The sequence below is a fragment of the Lacerta agilis genome, chromosome 10 (genome assembly GCF_009819535.1).
Source record: "Lacerta agilis isolate rLacAgi1 chromosome 10, rLacAgi1.pri, whole genome shotgun sequence".
In the NCBI taxonomy this organism is placed as follows: domain Eukaryota; kingdom Metazoa; phylum Chordata; class Lepidosauria; order Squamata; family Lacertidae; genus Lacerta; species Lacerta agilis.
In genome coordinates this window covers 48,819,374-48,836,088 of record NC_046321.1, presented here as the reverse complement: position 1 = coordinate 48,836,088, position 16,715 = coordinate 48,819,374, and the positions used below count along the sequence as shown (strand labels likewise).

At 37.9% G+C, this 16,715-nt stretch overlaps 1 protein-coding gene across 27 annotated transcripts in view; it reads left to right on the top strand.

Annotated features, from left to right (window-relative positions):
• The window catches only part of NRCAM (neuronal cell adhesion molecule), an 82,279-nt gene extending 67,680 nt beyond the window's left edge, over nt 1-14,599 (top strand). For 13 of the 27 annotated variants that reach the window (XM_033163159.1, XM_033163162.1, XM_033163163.1 and 10 more), the window contains 2 exons: nt 491-569; nt 13,794-14,599. In XM_033163159.1, the coding sequence (XP_033019050.1) occupies nt 491-569; nt 13,794-14,031 (317 nt within the window). In that variant the 3' untranslated portion in view covers nt 14,032-14,599. Of the gene's footprint in view, nt 1-490; nt 570-7,284; nt 7,347-13,255; nt 13,268-13,793 lie in introns of all 27 variants that reach the window. The other 14 variants (XM_033163164.1, XM_033163141.1, XM_033163147.1 and 11 more) reach the window with 3 other exon arrangements.
• Nucleotides 14,600-16,715: the final 2,116 nt, after the last annotated feature.

The following is a 16,715-nucleotide window of genomic DNA, read 5'->3' as shown; positions in this document are numbered from 1 at the left end:
ATCAAACATACAAGTATACTTCAACTAAAACTGAATATAGACATAAAAATCAGCTAAAGAAAATATGATATAACTCCTGCAAGTTACAAAGCCTAAAATAATACCAGATACCTCTTTCCTGCTGTTTCTGCAGTAGAGGATTCTTTAGAGAATGCTCTTGTTGGATGCAACCGGAAAGAAAGTTGCTGCGTGTTATGATGAAGATCAGCATTCTGTCTGTAGATCTTTATGTTCCATGGATATAGTTGCAGCCCAGTTTATCCTTAATAACAGCAATGCACCCCTGGATTCCAGGGTGATTCCAGCATGACACCAAGGCAGTCCTTCCCTTTTTATAACTGCAGTAGGAGATGGAGATTGCAAGGGTTAGGTGACTGGCAAACAGCTGCTGCAGCACACAGGGTCCTTCAGAAAGCACACACCCCGCTAGGGGTTGGCATGCATCACTTCCAGTCCTTGCTAATTGTTATCCTTCATCTGTATGTTTTAGTGAAAGAAAAAGAGGATGCTCATGGTGACCCAGAAATACAGCCTATGAAAGAAGACGACGGAACACTTGGCGAATACAGGTAAGCAATTATGTTAATTTGTACTGGTCATGTCTACTTGATTTTGAAGAGAACTACTTACTGTATTTTTTAAAACACTTGCTCCACACCGTTCAGAAGTATTTAATACTGGAGGCATTAGTAGCCTTCATCAGCTCAGCATCCTCAAATGTGATGTCTCACCAACATTAAGAATATCATGTTGGTGTCACCCACACATATATTGAAGTAGGACCATAGCCCCATTGCCATTACCATTGCAATTCAATTCACAGGCATAGATATCAACATATCTGATAGTTAATGATCCACTTGACTGCAAGGGAAATTTGAAATTCTGTAGGTGCGGTAATTGTGGCAAAGCATAACATAAGGCATGGCAAGGCATGGCAGCATCTCCACTGCTGTAGGAACGTTTCTAGAGGAACAGAAGTTGTGGAGTTCCCCCAGTGTCTCATCGTCTTCTGGTAGCCTTGTTCCCACACAGCCTCTGTGGATTACAATCTACCAGAGCAATCCTATGCATGTTTACTCAGAAGTAAGTACCATTGTGTTCATTGGGGCTTACCCCCAGGTAAGAGTGCAAGGATTGCAACCTCTGTGGAAAATCTTAAGATCATACATTATGATCAACCAGAAATGTAAAATGCAGATCCAAATTGCAGTACAGTATTGCTAACCAAATACTTAAAACAAATTTGGATCCAGGGTTTTACTTCATTCATATGTCTCATATATTTGCTTCCAGTGTTCACTGTGATTTTGGGGCAGTTTTGTGCATGTGTGGTTTTTATTTTTACTTATTATTTAATCTTTCTGCCTTATTCCTTTCAAAGCAGGAATAAAGCAAAATATATGAATGTCCTGTATTAAATCCAGGCTTAGTAGTAAAAAATATAATTGACTTCAGCAGTACTCAGATTTTGTTTTTTGCCTTGGTAGTGTAATAATCAAACATAGATGAAGTCTAGGCATCTTGTTCAACAGTAGGGGGAAAATAGCTAAGTGGTATAAGAAGCGTAAAAATCATCAACTTGAATGGATAAAAAATAGTAGTTTCAAATTAGCTGAACTTCATTAAGTTCAAAGCCAGTTCATTGTTATCTAATAAGAATAATAAATTAGCTGTATTTCTTGCCTCACAAAGGCATGTTATTCAAACTAGTAATAACAATATACAATATAATTCAAATAAAGCTTTATCATTTTAATCCAATGTGTTGGTTTAAACAAGAAAGGATGATTTATTTAAAAGGTTAGCCTTTTGTGTTTTGTTTGTGTGTTCTATCATATTTTAAGATATGTTTATGTTCATTTTAAATACTTTCTTTGTTTCTCGTATGTCACATACTGTAGTGCTCTAATTGTCATTTTTTACGAGTTCAGTATATTTTTGTAGCTTTCTATCTATAGGAAATTAGTCTTTCATTTAATTGTTCTAAGCTGTGTATTGTACGATTCTGAATGCCAAAGAATAGGTCCTGTGTTGTTTTATGGCACTTACAATGCAGAAACTTTTGAAGGTGATTAGGTTTTGTATTTCATTGTTGCTGGGTAGCAATAATTATAAAATATTTGGGCTAATAGTATTGGCCTAAAGCAATTAAGTAGTGACAGAATTGTTCACAAAGGGAAATTACTCAAATGCTAACTTGTACATATGATAGCTTTCTGCTCCCGTGCTACCTCATAGTCATGCAGAATTATGCCAATTCTCTGGTGAGTTTTCGTTGGGCAACTCAGTTCTAGATGTGATCATCAAATCTATTATCATGTGGGACCTAAGCCAGGATTTCAGTCTATGTCTTGAAACAACTAGCATGTTAATGTGTGAAATCATCTATCCCATCGTCAGTTAGTTGTATGGTTGAGTAAATGATTGCATGAACCTTTACTACCAGATTTTTATATATTTTTTAAGAAGTCGCTCATCTAATTCATTTTGTTAAAAAATCTCCTTTTAGACACAAGTTCCTGCGGCATTCACAGGTAATAGGATTTGCCCCCTTTTCTCTTTAGAGTCAAATCAGATGCAAGCAAATATTCAAATAACGGAATATGTGTTTTGTGCAGCCCAGCACTGCTACCATTAATCACTTTCCTGGTTCATGCTGCCTCAGGCAGTTCTAAAATATGATTCAGTGTGTCTTTGAGGGAAACTCTTTTTTCGTTTTTGCTTTTTATCCCCCCCCCCCCAAGAATTCGAGTATTTTGAACTTTTTTCATCACTTCAGGTCCATGTCTCTGTGGACAGTAAAGAAAACGGACAAAGGAAGAAAGAGAGAATATAGCAATGTCACCCGTTTTCCTGAAGCAGACCTTGCCTTTACCAAAGCACTGTCTGTGTGGTCTCAGAGAGCCAACCTATCCAGAAGGTCAGGAGAGCAATCCTTCATCACCAGATCAGAGACCTCTCACAGGAGAGTCAGGAACTCTCCAAAGCATTTAAAAGTAAATTCCATCTCCCCTTCACTCTGTTGGAGGAAAAATAAACCAACAGAATGGCAGCCTGAGGGTGTTTCTAGAGACCGCGCTCTGTGGCAGCAAATAACACAACTGAATGAAGGGTCAGATTCTCAGGTAGGACAGCATTCTCCATATGAGCAAAGGCCCACCAAGGGCCCAGCCTCCTCACAACAGTGGTTCAACCACACAATAGGCCCCAACTCAGATTCAGAAGACAACCACAGGGGCCAAGTCAAGAAGGTAAGACCTTCTGGTGCTCCTAGTATTGCTTGTAGTTGCTCCAACTCTGACAATAGTTCACTAATGAGGTCTTTTGTATTACCCAAAACTACTACCATTTTGAAGGATAGCCATGCTGTGGCCAAAAATGCTGTAGTTTCTGCCATGCAGGCTGGACCTTCTTCAATAACGAACCCTGAGGCATTACACACAGTGATTACTGTGGCCTCCTATGAAGCAACTAGAGAGCACTGCCAGTTATCGGTACCTAAAGCTGTGGACAGTGTGGGGGGAAATTCAGCTTCTACAAAAAAGCCTAAATTTCACAGTGACTTGAAGGATGAGTTGCCTCCTGAGAATGAAGAAATATCATTTGCTTCCTTACTGGAAGTAGAAAAGGATAGTGAGCCCATACGTAGGTTCAAAATGGAGACTCAGAACTACTTATTCAAGCATATTCAGAAAGAACTACAGTTGTTGTTGTTGTTCAGTCGTTCAGTCGTGTCCGACTCTTCGTGACCCCATGGACCAGAGCACACCAGGCACCCCTATCCTCCACTGCCTCCCGCAGTTTGGCCAACTACAGTTTAACTACAGTTAAAACACCACAACACCACAAAACTGAACAGTCTGCAGAAAGTATCATGGTAGATAATTCCCTTCCAGTTCATTCAGCTGTTCAAATGCAAATCCATAAAATCTGGAATAAACCCAATGTAAGGCATGTAGCTCCAGCAATTCTACATGAACTGTATCCTCTTGCAGTGGACAAAGCTGCTTTTGGGGAGACCATACCCAAGATAAATAATCATATTTTGAGTTATTTTGCATGTTGATCTGCACACTGGGTGCACGCACAGACAAACCAGCCTTCTGCTTTTTGACTCGTTATTGCATCTGTCTGCCCCTGAAGTGAAAAGATTATTAACAGGTAACGAATGCAATGTCGTTGGAAAGATGTGACAAAGTTTACTAAGAATTTGTGAAACTTTTTGATGCATTTCTGTTACTGCTCTGTTCCCCCCCCCCAAAAAAAATATTATTTGGCTTCTGTTTACTTATGCCCTTTACAGCCATCTTCTCACTTTGTTATGTATCTCATCCATCACCTTCAAGTTTGCTCTTTGTTTCATAAAATTCATAACAGTAAAGGGGGGTGGGAAATGGTTATGGATAGGTAAAAAGAGGGAGGTTCTAATTTGGCCAGAGAACTGTTCTTCCACTGAAGGAAACCACTTCGATCTAGTGGAGGCTTCCATAAACAGAACAAGGGAACTGATTTTTGATCTTCTGCCTCCTGTCCCCTGTTGCCAAGTCTATTCTAGAGGGTCTGGGGACTTTTTAACTTTCCATTTCTTTGGAACAGCATGGGAGGTCCTGCTGGGGAACGGGGCTGCAAGCGAAAGGGGAAATTGGCAGAAAAAATATCTTCTTTAATTCACAGAAGCCTTTGTTAAATCAAAGAACCTTCCATCAGGGAAGGGCCACAATTGGATACATCACAACATGATTAACAGGTGATATATTCAGAACAGACCCCCTGAAATAAACATTAATTCCATTAATTTCAGTTGTTCTACTCTGATGTGTAGCTAACATTTGATATCACCTTCTATAATACAACTTTTAGAATTATGTTCTTATGTAATATAAAACTTCATTTAAACGTTGCTCAACTTGTTAGTTTATTAAAACTGACTTATTACTTGTAAATAGCAAGTATTGGATCAAACTTGCTATTGTAATGCCTCATCTGACAATAAAATACATATATCCTACAAGCCATATTTTCTTTGTAATTGTTCCAGTATTCATGCTACTTTCTGATATACTTGGGGGGGGGGACTTTCTGTTTTAAGTTTTGAAGTATATTTTTCAGTTGTTGATCTTAATTTCAAAGATTTCAGTATGTAAGTATTCATCTGCAAAGGAAGTCACTTAATTTTTTTTTTAAAAAAACCATATTGGATAGATTTTGAGGCTATCTAAGCAGGAAAAGAGAACATTCCTGGTATTATATTAAATCATCATTAGAAAGAATGCTAATGTAAAAATGCCAAAAAGCCCCAACACTTAAAGTGGAGCTCTTTAAAGTCCACAACAACACAATCAATCTTGCTTCTGAAGTATATTTCTTAGCAACAAATTAACATTAATTTTCCAGTAAGAATCCGGACTTTGGTTCTCCTCCCAGGATATATCTGGGAGACATCTTTCTTTCTGTGCATCTTCAATATACATGAACAATTATGTACATTAACAAATTTGAAGGGCAGAGAATATGCCATCTTGAAGTAAAGAGCAGAACATTCTTTTGTACAATGTATCATACTTGGTGGTTGAGTAAGTGGTATTGTATTCTTCCTGGAAGGAAACCCTTTTGAGTTAAAGGCAAAACCTAGAATTCAGTCACTAAATTCCTGTTTATAGAATATTTTGAAGACATATTTTACTTAACCACATGAACAAAATGGATTTACTTTTCATGCCTCTTTTGGTGTGGCAGGATCTGCTTTTATTTGTATAGACAAGCTTGTACTTTAGGTTTTTATTGATTGTGCCAATTGCAATTGGTTTTAGTATTTATTTTGTGTTTGTAAGTCGCTTTGAGTCATTTCTATGCGTAAAGCGACTAATAAATATTCATCTTGGTAATGTGATTCTCTTATTTCTATCTGTGCCATGGCAAAAGGTGTTTCACAGTTCTTTCGTGAATGATAAAGATTAGGACATGTAAATACATTTAGGTATTTAAGTACATTTAAGTGCCTTGAATAGAGTGCCTCTGAGTGTCTGCAGAGTTTCAACTCAAGCAGTGTTTTTAAAAAATCATCAAGACTCCTAACCATATACAGAATGCCTTTCTTTTGTGGTCAACATTCATTGGAACTTACTTTCAAGTGACTTTGTATGGGCAGGAGTAGAGAATCTGTAGCCCTTTTAGTTGTTGCTGGACTACAACTCCCATCATCCCTGATTATGAGCCATGCTGGCTGAGGCTGGTGGGAACTGGAGTCTGGCAATATCTGGGTGGCTGCTGGATTAATTCAGCAGTTTTGGGAAGCTGCTCTAGCAGCACTTGTTCCTGCTTTGCCATGGAATGTCAGATGCTCATGACCAGGCATCCCCAAACTCCAGATGTTTTGGGACTACAATTCCCATAATCCCTGACCACTGGTCCTGTTAGCTAGGGGTGAAGGGAGTTGTAGCCCCAAAACATCTGGAGGGCCGAGTTTGGGGATGCCTGCTCATGACTATGTGCGAAGGGGATTCTGCCTTAGCTCTGCAGCTTAAAGTAGCTAGTGTTCATAGAAGAAGTCAGTCCAGTGCACACAGTCTATTTGACTTTTCTCAGGTGACCAGAAACAGATGGTTGCTCCTTCTACTAGTTATGCAGAAGAAGGCATTTCAGTGGGAGTTGCTTCGGCATATAGGGATGAAAGCAGCTTCACCTGCCAACATTTCCTCTTCTGCACAATTGTTAGAGGAATAATCTCCAGTTCTTCTTTACATCTGGACATTATATTTGACAGATGTCATTAAAGTTCATTCCATTGATCCAGTTTGTGGGACGTATTGCTAGCCTGCGGTAATTAACTCTTGTTGATTACCCTGGTATCTGCTCTCAAGATGGCTACTATTCTCTCTTCATTCAATTGGATTGATAGAACTTAGTTCTCAGCCTCATTCAATTGGGACCTCTGCCACCATTCCTGTTTCTCAGCATCTAGTAATCTTGAATTTATTTATCTGACCCCCCCCCAAACACACACACACACACACACACACACGTTGTGCTGCTTTGAACATGTTCCTTGTTCACTGAAAGGGGGCTCCCTTGGTTCCTGAGCTATATATTTGCTGAAATTCCCGTGGGAACATTGTTTTCACTTCCTTTTTTTAGTGTGCAAAAGACCAAGGGAACCCAATTTCCAAATCTGATTTTTGCATATGCTGTAACTGTGCACTCACACCAGTGTCCACTTCCGTGCAGGTACACACACTCGTGTAAATCTGCAGTTTTGTTTTTGTTTGTTTTTTAATTATACAGACATTAGACTCTGCATCATTACTAGCATATAGAAAAATCACAGAAACAATGCAACCAGCTGTGTAAGTATTTTTTCATTATTTAGATTATAACTGTAAAATAAACCTAAAGGAAATAAGAATGAAAGAGAAACTGATGAAAAGAACTTATTTCTTTGAAATAAAAAAAAAGTCCTGTATTTTACGGTAATAAATAAAACTGCTTTCTGAAGTTAGTGTCACTACACATTACTTTTGAAACATTTTGTGTGAAATATATACAAGATTGAAACAATTTGAAAACTGCTTATGATCCCCTTTTAAAAAAGAGTATGTATAGCTTTTTCAGCTAAATCCAAATATTTTGTGCTGCAAAGCATAGGATACAACAATGCAATGAAAGGTATTGTGTATTTCAAACCCTTTGTGCTTTATTCATGGTATACCACCCAACCAGATCTGCCTTTGGTGGGTGATTGTGAATTTCGTTGAAACGCAAATCAAAAGATATATTCACAGTATTAAAAAGAAAAAAAGGAGAGCTCTGAAATATTTGGATCTGTGAATGCATATGATTATTTCGCAGGTGGCATTTGTATTTTGTGGTTAATGTGTGTACAAGCGCATGTTTGTATTTAATGCATAATACAAAACTTTGGGTGATAGTTAACTAGCTATTTTCAGAGTATGATTACCTATGCACACCACCCTTTAATTTTAATTTGTTGTATTCACTTGGGTTCCTTTTTTATTTCTAAGAATAAATTACAAGTGTGAGTTTGTCACAGTATATACACATGACTTTTCATCACAGGAGTGATTCTATCTGGGAATTTCTCTTCACTGATGCAGACCTGTATCACAGTGGTAGAAATGATAGTGAACATGTTAATTCTACTTCTGAGGAAATCTATCAGGTTAACATTGAGTTTAAGATAATGGTAGAGAATGTCCAGCCTGCAGGACTTATTAGGTCCATCAAGCCCCATTTGGACCACCAGATTGTCTTGGCCAAGCCATGCCCATAGGTCCATCACCTGACATCAGGCTCAGGACTGATCGAGCCACAGCTACAAACAACATCGAATTCATTTGCAAGCTTAAATTCATCACTATTTGAATTTGGTGCCTTACGTTGCACTGCTTTCAGCAGGGATCAGATACACTCGGATCTCTCAGTCGTTCCCAAGTGTATCTGATCTGACAACAGTGTGACAGGAAAAGACACCAAATTCAAACTGCACTGAAGGTTAAGTGAACTCCGGATTGTTTCTTTACAGTCAGAGCTTTACCTCTCCTGTGCCTAATGTCAAATGAGGTCAGGGGTTTGACAAGTGGTCACTCTGTGAAGAGTTGACTACTTTCATCCAGCCTTCTGGCTAAAAGTGGGCCCCAACCTTAGTTTAATATATTTAAATTTAAATTTCATTTTAAATTCCTTCCACATTTTCCAAAAGTCACCATAAAATGCACAAATTCTACGTTCACTAGGATGTGTCATTCCACGCATGGTTCTTTCCTTCAATGAATGAAAACTTTGGATCCAACACATTATCATAACTAACCTGTCATCTTTTCCAAATCAAAATAAAAAAAACCTTCCAGTAGCACCTTAGAGACCAACTAAGTTTGTTATTGGTATGAGCTTTCATGTACATGCACACTTCTTCAGATACCTGAAGAATACATGCACATGAAAGCTCATACCAAGAACAAACTTAGTTGGTCTCTAAGGTGCTACTGGAAGGATTGTTTTATTTTTTATTTTGTTTCGACTACGGCAGACCAACACAGCTACCTACCTGTAACTGTCATCTTTTTTTCCAGCCTATGTTACCAGATCAGAAATCCAGAGGAATAGTTAATATTCTCCTCATTGCTTAGGAAGGCAATACAGATGACCATTGCTTTAGTAGAGGCACATACTCAACTTCCAATTAAAATGAAATGGGATTTCAAAGTGCTTAATTTGGACTAACTCGAGATATTTTCTATGGAGTGTCTTGATTTACATTTGCATCACTTAACTACCATCTTCCCCCTCTACAGACTCAATATTGTGTACATTTTATATAAATATATGTGTTTTCTTGTTGTTTCGTGCAATATGCATGTTAGGCAAGTCGAATAAGTTAAAGGAAATAATTAATTTTAAACAGATGTAAGAGCTGTGGCTGGTTTTCAATTTGTTTGTGTAACTATTGTACCATATATACTTGAGTATAAGCCTAGTTTTTCAGCACATTTTTTGTGCTGAAAAAGCTGCCCTCGGCTTATACTCGAGTGAGGCAGGCGGTGGGGGTGGCGAGAAATAAGCCCTTTCTCTCCGCTCGTGCCGCCACCCACTCTCCCCAGTCAACCATTCCTTAAGAAGTGTACAAGAATGGCGGTTCTTTACTCTCCCCAGGCAGCTTGTTCCATTCCTGAACTGCTCGCATAAATGCAAACTTGGCAAAGGAAGAAGAGGAAGGAGCAGCCCAAAGGGTTGCTTTCGGGCTGCTCGTTCCTCCTCCTCCTCCTCCACAGCGGCAAAGGTGAACCGGCTTATACTCGAGTCAATAAGCTTTCCCAGGTTTTTGTAGGAAAATTAGGTGCCTCGGTTTATATTCGGGTCGGCTTATACTCGGGTATATACGGTAATTTAACCCTATTTATGCAATACAATGTGAGGTAACTTGTTGTCTTTTTATAACTTGGTGGGAGAATGATATATTCTAATTTAACAGGGTATTTCCTTTAAATTTTAAAAATGACAATTGTTTCCTTTGGATAATATTTATATATTGCATCCATTTTGTTACAAAGATAGCCAATGCATATTGTGAGACAAGCCTTTAGGAATGAAGAATAAATGTGGAAGTAATGGAAGACAGAGTTAGAAATCCACCGGACTCCAATAAGTGAAAGAGACTACCATGTTCACTCCAGTCTAGGGAATGCAGAACCAAGCCAGAGGGGAAACACAAGTCAATATTCGAGGGACACAGCCATCTTTGTTTGCAACACATTTCCAGTGTGTTAAAAATAACCACTGTGGCTATTATCATTTTGAACAAAAATGCATGTAATTGCAGTGAAAAGCTGGTTTAATTATTTTGTAATATGGAAGCTTATATCTTATTATACAGTATTGTCTAATGCATATATTAGAGGGTTATTGTTATAAATGGAGAAATGGGAGGGAAAGACACATATCTGAGCTTGCAACACATAGCTTGAATAAGAAATCTCCACAGTGCTTCCCTGAATTGAAATTAACATTTTCCCCTGAATTTGCTGTGATGTGTGCTCAGAATTCAAAACAAACTCATAACCCTCAATTTATTTCAAGTTGCTGTAACAAGTAGTTTACAGCCATAATAATAAGGTGATATTCTGCACCAAATTCAATCTGCAATCCTCAACATGCTTAATAGGGGGTAAGTTTTATTGAACTGAGTAAACTAATTGGGGTTATGCTGCTTTCTCTTCCCATGCTTCCATTAGTGTTTTTTGGGACTCTTCAAATTAAATGGGTTTTCTGCTTTGGTACTTTTCAGTTAATATTCATATTGAATGTGTAAGGTATGTATAGTGCTTTGACACCAACAGTTAAGTAGTGCCATGGTCAGACTGGGAAAAGGGAATCTAAGAGATTTTCCAGCGTCATATGAAGAGGCATGCAGTTTTGTTCCTGGTATGTTACTGGTTGGAAATTATCTTATGGTCCATTCTAAAATAGAATGTCTTTAAGATGGATTCAAATAAGCCCCCCCCCCACTACACAATTATGTTTTGTGGGACAAAAGTCTAACCTGCCAAATTTCCTTTCTAGATACATCACAAACAGCTTATTGTGAGATTCAAAGGATTATTTTGATCTACATTTAGAATCTGACAACTCTTGAGTGAACGCATAATTCTTTTGCTACCTGGAAATTCAGAAGGGAGCTCTGAAGTTTCTCTTTGTAGAAGGCAAGAGAGAGATTATCTAAACAGAGTCTGAGATCTTAAGGTCAAGGATATATCCCCTAAGAGAAAAGAAACAGCAGAATTTGCCCATGAGATAATGTGTCTTGATAGAAAGGATTTCACAAACACTGCAAGTAGAGATGAGTTTGGAGTAGCGGTAATCTAAACATTCTGTTGTAAAAAGAGAGAGAGGGAGAGCTTAAAGAAAGACAACACATCTGTTGTCCTATTCCCAATACCTCTCCAATATAGTAAGCCTGCAACTTACATGGGGTAATGTTTCAGGGATCGTTTCAAAGCAAAAAGCAAAAATCACATATAGTCAAAACATATTGGGTTGAGTGGCAGGTAGGATTTTTTCCCCAGATGCCTGTCCCCTTTCAAAAAAAAAAAAATCTTTTTTTTTTTTTGCCAAGTGCGTAAAGCTGAATGCACACAATTTAAATGTGCATAAACTGCAGGCTTACAGTATGCTTAAACCAGACAGTTGAACCTTATGTAACAGATGGGCATAAAAGATATTGGAGGTTACAAGAGAAGACTCAGAGGAGTACCAGATTATAGTGGCAGGACAAAGCAATGATGAGATTGGAGATAGTAGGGAACTAACCTTGCTGTTGGTGGATATACTGGGCTGTGCCAAAGGAGCAATACAGGATGGGTACTTCAAATGAAAGGGAAATCCTCATACCCTGCACACCTGTGGCTCTGCACACATAAATCACAAACCTGTGATTTAAATTAATCCCAAAGGCTTCAAACAACGGATTATACAAAGTGTGCTTTTTAAAAATGTGGTCCATAGATAAGTCTGTTTGAAAAAGTCCCTGTGCTTGTAGATGGGCACAATCAAGCAGCTGGATACCTGCAGATTGCACAGTCTACGGTAGTCTCTGTTAGTCATGTAGACAATCATAGAAGTGGGCGTGATAAAAGTGGGTAGGGAGGTATGATAAGATTTTAAGCAGAGACAATGCTGATGTAGAGCACCAACAAACATCTTACCCAGGTTCATAGTTAATCTCAGGACTGATTGATAACATTAACAGTAGAGTGCAGAAGCCATTTCCACACGGTTGTGTCCTGCACCTTTCAGCATCATGTACAGCAGGCACATCCAACAGGTAGATCGTGACCTAACGGTAGATCATCGGATGTCTGTGGTAGATCACTGGCTCCCCCCAAAGAAGCTCAACAACTTTGGCTCCTCTGAAAAAAGCTCAACATTTTTGCCCTGCACCCCAAAGAAACTGGGCTTTCCTCCCCCCCCCCAAAAAAAGTTCAACAAATTTGACCTGAACCCCCCAAAAGGGGGTAGATCACTGTCAGTTTTTAACTCTGTGAGTAGATCACAGTCTCTTGGGAGTTGGCCACCTCTGATGTACAAGAAATAATCACAAGGACGCCACAAATGATGTTACTTGCCATGCTAATTGTGTGATACTGAAATGGAAAATACACATGGCATGAAATGGTATGAGATCCTGCTGTGTGGAAATGGGTTATACACAAGTCTGATAAAGTATGGTTCTGTTGTTATACTGCTAATAAGCTACATTGTCTGCAACTTCTAGCAAAACAGTCCTCTTTGCATGTGGACTAGGAAGATGCTGGTACGGACCATTGCTTACTGCCTGGCACTGTGGCCCAAACTGTGGAGATTGCTAGCCATGTATGCATATCTGCTCAGTTGCTGAAATTAGGGCATGCTGCATGTCCCTTCTTTATACGCATATGGTATTTGTCAAGATTTCCATTGAGAGATATATGCACCAGGCAGCAAAACCACCTTTGTACACAGTTACCTATACTGTCTCAAGCAAAAGCTAAGACCGAGTGTAAACCATTTCTTCCAGCTGCTAACACTTCTTTCCAAAATATTCATTCACTCTTGAACAAGTTTAATTTAAATACAGTATGTTATGAATTAAGATCTGGTTTTCATTTAACTAAACACTGATCACTATCAGGAAATGGACTTTGCTTTTCTTCTTAGGCTGTTTTCATTTGTTTCTTCTGCACCCTTTTAATGGAATATGTAGGTCTCTTGAAAGGTAAGGTTAACAATTTCAAGCCTGGTGTGTATAATGTAACAAATTGCTCCAAATACAGCACTTTGTTTATTGTATTTTTCTAATAATGGGGAAAATCTTGGTGTTTTTTTCCATTTAATCAATTTCATTCCTCATTCATATTCAGGAATTGAGAATAAAAAGTTTTAACAGACTAATTTCACAGCACACCATAAGCTTCATATCTGAAGAACAAGGGGCCCTTTCTAATGCTTGCAACTTTTTCTACATTGCTTCAAAAATGGGACCTGAATTTGTCACTGTGAAGTCTTGCACGGTGGGGAAAACGCACTTCCACCGCTGGAGAAATCCTGCGTTTAAACCATTACTGCACCACGTATCCATACATCGTATTAATTTGTCTCCACCCTGTGACTGAGTTTACTAAAGGACTGTGGGACTACACATACTTTTCAAAAACCGGCATGCATGATTTGTTTTTGTTTTTACACCTTGTCTAAGTTATATGTTAATTATTTCTTTTCTTAAAAACCCTTTATTTTTTCAGTGATGCCGATGACCACAAGCCTCTAAAAAAGGGAAGCAGGACACCTTCAGACAGGACTGTGAAAAAAGAGGACAGCGATGATAGTTTAGTTGACTATGGAGAAGGAGTCAATGGTCAGTTCAATGAGGATGGCTCCTTTATTGGACAATACAGTGGTAAAAAAGAGAAAGAACCCGCAGAAGGGAACGAAAGTTCTGAGGCTCCTTCACCCGTTAACGCAATGAATTCATTTGTCTAATTGAAAGAAAGAAAGAAAAAGAAAACTCTTGCCCCGTTCATACTACATTTCCATTATTATTATTTTCAAGCATTTGTACATCTCCCCCACTTTATGGACATGAAGGAAAAAAATATTCTACGCAGCAAAGTGTTTATGTAATAAGTACATATAGGTGAAACTGTTAAACTATATAACAGTAAGTGGTATGTTAGTATGACTCAGAATGCAAAACATTTTGCACAGATACTTGTTTTTTTTACAAGACTAAAAAAAAGAGAGCAACATCAACTGAGAATAACGAAAAGTACAGTATAATGCATGCAAACGCTGCATACGTCCCGGGCAAAGCCAGTTTATGCCACTGGAAATGGTTTTGATACTTCGTTATGCAGTCCTCAACTGAATCCCTGGATATGAAGCCCATTCTCATTGTCAGAGTGTTATAGTAGTATTATATAGAACTTCAATGTCTTTGTGGACATTGTTGTGAAATTGGTGACTTAATTGTCTAGATATCATTATGTCTTTTTGCAAGACAGTTAGGAACAGTATGTACAGTATATGATTGATAAATGACTTTTAAGTAAGATACTTGCATTTGCTGATGCTTACTGAGATCCTGATACCTGCTCTTTGCTCCTCTTGTAGCCTTTCTAATCCAAGTATTACTGCAGCACAGTGTTCTCTTTTTGACATCCATTTTGACATTGTATCTTATTTTTTTTAGGACATACAACAAAATGCATTTTTGAATTTATACAGTTATGGAAGTGAAATTTTCAAATGGTATAGAAATATTCCAGAAACCGTACAGGGCAAAATACATTCAGTGCCTTTATATAAGTGTACGTTCAATAATGTACTGTAGCTGGTCATATCGGGAACTTTTCTTGTGCAAGGTAGCATTGAAATGAAAAGCTGCAAATTCACAATTCAATTCATTTTGATGGAACTAGTGAAGGAAATGCTCCCTGCGGTTTGTGTTGCACCTCAGTAAGCTGGTACAATAGTGTATGACTAATGAACTGACATCATTGCCAAAGTAATTTAATTATTGTTAAATTCCCAGATATGTTCAACAGGTACAGAAGAGTTCGTTTTTAAGTGATATAAAACTCATTAAAGTTTCTTTCTTTTCTGGAGATAAACTATAGAGAAGCTAATGCAACTTACACTTTCATGGCCTTATGCAGTTTACACAAAGATGGCTGAATTAGTATATTTTGCTAACACAGGGAAACACACACAAAAAAATCATGATATTCTAAGATACCATGCTCACAAAAGCACATTTCCTTTCCCAGTAAGCCCAAGACCCTCTGACACCACTTTTACCATTATGCTTGGCATGAAGCTGCTACTCAAGAGCCACAGCATTCAAGTGAAATTTGACAAATGTTAAGTAAGTTTAGTCATAAATTACCACTATCATCTGTTAGAATGTTTTTTCTGCAAACACACACACACAAAATCAATATCACAGAAATGGTTACCTCCAAATATGAAATTTTATATAACAACCTATGGTTGAAGGAATGCTCAGTTTCATTTGCCAATAAATTGGTTTTTCATAACTTGCATCAAGTTTAATTTTAAGTAAGCTTTTTATATGTAGATATTTTGTTGAATTTGTAAATACACTTAAAGTGTAGATGCTATATGCTTCTAGGTGTTTGAAAATGCTTTTGTTGTGTTGTACTGTGTAAGAAGTACTCTAACCAACAAGAGTGCATGGTATTTTAAAGCATCTACCTAAATATATGTAATTCAAAATTTGAGATAACATGCCAGTTAGGCTGCTACTGTGTAACTTCTATCCATTTTTTGTGCAGGTCCTTAAGGAATGGAGGTGGCACAGCAGCAGTACTTGACAGATTGCACCCAATATTATTATAGGTTGTGTTATTGCTTTCCACTTAATCACAGCACACTTGTTGCAGCTTTGATGCATATACAGTACTATGGGACCTATAGTATAGGTTAACATAGTATAAATTAAGCACAATTCGAAATACTCACCTTATAAGCATGGCAACATTTAACAGCTGGAAAACAGTTATGCAGCACTGATTGAAAAAGCACAAAAAAGAAAAAAACCATTCCTACAAAGATTTACCAACAGTATTGGAGACCAGCATAATTTTACAATTAAATGTAGATGCTAAATTTATCCATGCATGTGAAAATACACAGAGGAGATTACTTCTGTAATGGTGCAACACATTTTGTATTAAAATAAATGTGGTTTTAAAATTTCACTTGCTGTTCAGTCTCATGCAATGATATCGAACAGATTGTTATCACCATCCATACCCTAGCCTTAAATATTCTACTTTTTATACTCTTAAGATCACACATCAGGTAAAAATAGGTTAGTTATACGTTCAACAGATGAAAGTGCACAAAATTGTGAAACTTCTCCCCCCCCCCCCGGTGCCACTCTCATGTTTTCCTGGGATTTGGGGTGGTGGGGTGTTAGATAGTTTTCTATTTATTGCACATTGCAGATGTTTTCCTGAGTTATTCTGCCAGGCTCATCCATCAGGAACTGCATATTATAATTCTCACTCACAAAAAAGATGATAGCAATATGCTTGCAAAATGTTCAGCTATGGCACTAAACTTTATGGGTCTAACTAGTGGTGATGCTAAATTCATCACTTTTGAGGCACTTTAAGGGTTTTTAAAAACAACAACAACAA